This window comes from Lolium perenne, chromosome 7 (assembly GCF_019359855.2).
Source record: "Lolium perenne isolate Kyuss_39 chromosome 7, Kyuss_2.0, whole genome shotgun sequence".
Classification (NCBI taxonomy): Eukaryota; Viridiplantae; Streptophyta; class Magnoliopsida; order Poales; family Poaceae; genus Lolium; species Lolium perenne.
The window spans coordinates 322,325,145-322,329,371 of NC_067250.2; the positions used below are offsets into that span (position 1 = coordinate 322,325,145).

The 4,227-nt window shown below is 49.7% G+C and overlaps 1 protein-coding gene across 1 annotated transcript; it reads left to right on the forward strand.

Annotated features, from left to right (window-relative positions):
* The first annotated feature begins 2,487 nt into the window (after positions 1–2,487).
* On the forward strand, positions 2,488–2,967 carry LOC139834056 (ubiquitin-NEDD8-like protein RUB2). Its single transcript, XM_071824439.1, has one exon. The coding sequence runs from the start codon at positions 2,488–2,490 to the stop codon at positions 2,965–2,967; it is 480 nt and encodes a 159-aa protein (XP_071680540.1).
* Positions 2,968–4,227: the final 1,260 nt, after the last annotated feature.

Here is a 4,227-nt window from a genome sequence, read left to right on the forward strand (position 1 = left end):
CTCCGTCCGTTCCATAATTCTTGTTGTTTTAGCATAAATTTGAACTAAAACCAATACAAAAATTATGAAAGGGAGGGAGCCATAAACTTTTCTATGTTCATACTCAACCGTGATTAGTAGTGATTAGTGTACTAGTCGTATATGCAAGACCTCCATCTTAAAAAGGACACCACCAGAGTCTGGATCGGAAACGATCACGTACGCGAGCCGGCAGTCTCCCAGTTCATCTTAAATACGACAGAACCGACCCATATCCAATGCCCAGTAATCTCGATTGTTACAGCCAGCCATGGCAGCCGAACCCGGCGTCGACGAAAAAAGCACCAAGATGCAGATCTCCGTTGTTCTCCCGAGGCCAAGCACCCTCATGAACCCTAATACCATCTCCCTCGAAGTCTTCAGCAGCGACACGGTGGCGAGCCTCGAGGCCAGGCTCGAGGGCATCGACAGCACCCAATATGTCAGCCCGATCCCGCCGGAGCGGCAGCGCCTCGTGCTCGCCGGCTCGGCCCTGCCCGACGACGACGACGGCAGGACGCTGGCTGACCTCGGAGTGGCCGACTCGTCCACGCTGCAGCTCGTGGAGACTCAGATGGAGGTGTGGGTCCGCAACCTGTGCTGTCCCATGTCCACCCACATCATGTCCGGCCTGTCAAGCATCGACACCGTGGACACCATCAAGGCCAGGTACGAGGCGGCGACGGGCATGCCGGCGGACCGGCAGAAGATTACGTACCAATCCCGAGAGGTGAGGAACGGCAGCAGGCTCGCTGACTGTGGCGCCAGCAACTGTTCGATGGTGTACGTCGACCGGATGCCGTGGCACCACACGGAGGCCGCGTGCGCGCTGTCCAGGGTGCTGATGGTGAAGGTGTACCGCAGGACCACGGTGCGCCGCATCAAGGAGCTCGTGGAGGCGGCCGAGGGGGTGCCCGTCGCCACGCAACGTGCATACCACAACCGCGGCCTCGTCACCGGCTACACCGACAAGAATCTGGAGGACGGGCAGACCATGGAGGAGCTCGGCATCATGGAGTGGAGCAACGAGACCGTGATGAACCAGCCCTTCGTGAGCATCGAGTACCGGCTCGAGGCAGGTGCTGCTGCTGCCGAGCGGCGGGCACAGGTGCCACGCGTCTTGTTCAGAGGTAGCCATGCGGAGTACAACAAGATCGTTATGCAGCGGGTGCTCGCCGAGAGAGAGAAGCCGGACTCGATGCCGCTGGTGCCACCGCTGACGGGGAGCCGCGTCCTAAACGTCTATCTTGGAGCTCGGGATCCGCTTCTACCGTAGGCTTTTCATCAATTAAGTTGCCCCTCTGGCATAGATTGCTAAGCTAGATAGGCTAGTTTCCACAGTATAGGATTAGTTACCGGTGAAACATAATGTTAGTAGTTTTCTAAGTCGATTGAACGTGCTATGAAGTTAATTTTTGAACTGTGTTTTGCATGGAATTTTAGTGGAAATTCATGTGTTTATTACAATCTGAGAAAGCGGGGTGACAACATATGTGGCTTGTTTTTTTTTTGTGCGGTGCTACTCGAGTACCGAGTTACGATTTGCAGGGTGAACTCAAGATTTTCGATCGGGCAACGACAACGTTTGTGCATTATTTCATTCCTGTAGGTATTGCTTTCAGAGAATTTATTTTGTAGTCCCGGTGTTATCTTCGGTGATGGTTAGAGTGTTGCTAATGCAAGTATCTTCACCGCTTTGTTTTTTTTGTGTGTTTTTAGTTGTTTGCATCTATGATTTCTTTGAACATGTTGTTGGTGTAAATATTAGGTGTAGTTGGTATCTTCGTGATATTATTATATTTCCTTTATCGTAAAAAGTACATCTTTTGGTTTTATTCTTGTTTTGGAAGAGTAGACGGAACAATGTGTTGGATGAAGAGTTGAAGACCCACAAAGAATCAATAATAAAGAATAATGGGATAGTGGATCAACTTGGCAAATGCCTTTAGATCCCCACAACCCACAGCCCACTCCCCAATAGGTTTTAGGTGGATTTGTTTTCAATGGAATCGTGAACCTAGAGGTTAAAGCGGCAACACATGAGAAATGATAGGTTGTACTCCAGGGATGCGGTAGTTTGGCGATATATGCTATCTTTATGCGAAAAGAGTTTTTAAATATATTATATAATGTTAAAATAACGTGTGCAATTCCACATCCTACATGCCTATATAAAGTTTTTTCAGAAAAACACGACTTTTGGTGCAGGCTATGTAAAATAATCAAAATTCAGAGCTAAAACAAGGCATTTCTCGAAACATTATTTGTCTTCTACCCATGGCACAAAATGTCAGCGGAACAATAGGTGCCCACATAGAACTGGAGATGAATTTTGTTTCCTAAATTTTTTAAAATTTATTTTCCAGATAAAAGATGAATATGCAATCAAGATAAAAAGGAATTTCCGGTACCCGAGGCCTCCCGTATGGTCGACAAGCCGCATCGTCCATGTCTATCTTGGCGACGGGCATGCCGACGGAACGGCAGCGGCTCAGGTACCTTTGCCGGGAGATGAGGAATGGCAGCACGCTCGGTGATTGGGGCGTCGAGCACGGTTCGACCGTGATCGTCGACCGGCTGCAATGGCACCAGACCGAGCCTGGGCACACGCTGTCCAGGGTGCTGATGGTGAAGGTGTACCGCAGGGACACGGTGCGCCTCATCAAGGAGCTCGTGGAGGTGGCCGAGGGGGTGCCCGTCGCCACGCAGCGTGCATCCCGCAAACTCGGCCTCGCCACCGGCTACAACGACGAGGATCTGGAGGACGGGCAGACCATGGAGGAGCTCGGCGTCATGGAGTGGCCCCGCGAGTCCCCGCTGAATCCGCCCTTCGTGCGCATCGAGTACTGCTGGAGGCCGGTGCTGCTGCTGGGGCAAGAGCCACGGGCACATGTGCCACGCGTCTTGTTCAGAGGTGGGCTCGAGAGGAAGTTAACTTTTGTTGCATGAAATTTTATAGAAAACTTCGTGTGTTTATTACCGTCTCAGATTTGTACTTGTCGTTCGTGATTTGATCGCTCCTCCCCCGAGCAGCTTCGGAGGCGCCCACCCAACCCTAAAACTCCTCATCTCCAATCTTGACTACACTAGCCGTCGTTGCTGGAGTCGCCCATCCCGTCGAAGATGGAGGGCGGGAGAAGCGCTCCACGGCGGTGCTCCACTGGCGGAGATGGGGCGCTGGCTAGGGGTGTAGGGTGGTGTCGCTGGTGGATATGGTGTTCCGATTTGATCTAGGGCCTTAGGCCCGATCGGGGCCAGTGTGGATCCGTGGGGTTTTCTTCTACTCATCGGCTAGTTCGGCACAGAGAAGACTAGCGGTGTGTGGGACTGCTGGTCTTGCAAATAAATGTGGTTTGGCCGTGATGATTTTTGAGCCCCAAGTCATCGATATGCTTCATGTTGGCCTCCTTTCTCTAGACACCGACGAGTTATGGTATCCATGTTGGAGATTTCCACTTGATTAGTGCATGACGCCACTAGATATCTAGAGCGGGATCGGTACATTCGTGTGCGCCCTTATCATCAACTAGTGAGGCTTCACGAGGGCATGACGTGAAGCTTCACTTTCTTGTAGATGCCATGGGACATGTATACATATAGATTTTCATGAAATTGTCAAGGTCAAGAAAGTCATGGTGGCTGCGATCAGAGGTTTGAAATGGCGGAGAGGTGTATTAGTTGCAACGAAGACTATGCGACACAAATTCTTCCCATGTGTTGGGTGTTTGGCGATTTGCATCATCAACCTTGGAAAGAGGGGTTACAACACATGTGGATTGCTTTTTTTGTGTGTGTGGTGCTACTCTAGTACCCGAGTTGCGATTTGCAGGGTGAAAACTCAAGATTTTCGATCGGGCGACGGCAACGTTTGTGCATTATTTCATTCTTGGAGGTATTATCTTCGGTGATGGTTAGAGTGCTGGTACTGCCATTTTCTTCACCACAACATGTGTTTGTTTTTTCTCTCTTTTTCTATTTTTCTCTTAGTTGTGTGCATCTTTGATATCTTGTTATATCTTGTTGGTGCAAATATTGATTGTAGTTGATATCTTCATGCTATTATTATATTTCCTCTATCGTCAAAAGCTACACCTCTTGGTTTTATTCTTGTTTGGGCAAATAGATTGAACAATGTGTTGGACAAAGGCCGACAAAGAATCAATAATAATGAATAGCGGGGATAGCGGATCAACTTGGCAAAGGCCTTTA

Coding starts and splice junctions, on each gene's coding strand:
- LOC139834056 (XM_071824439.1), top strand. CDS start 2,488: ATGCCGACGGAACGGCAGCGGCTCAGGTACCTTTGCCGGGAGATGAGG.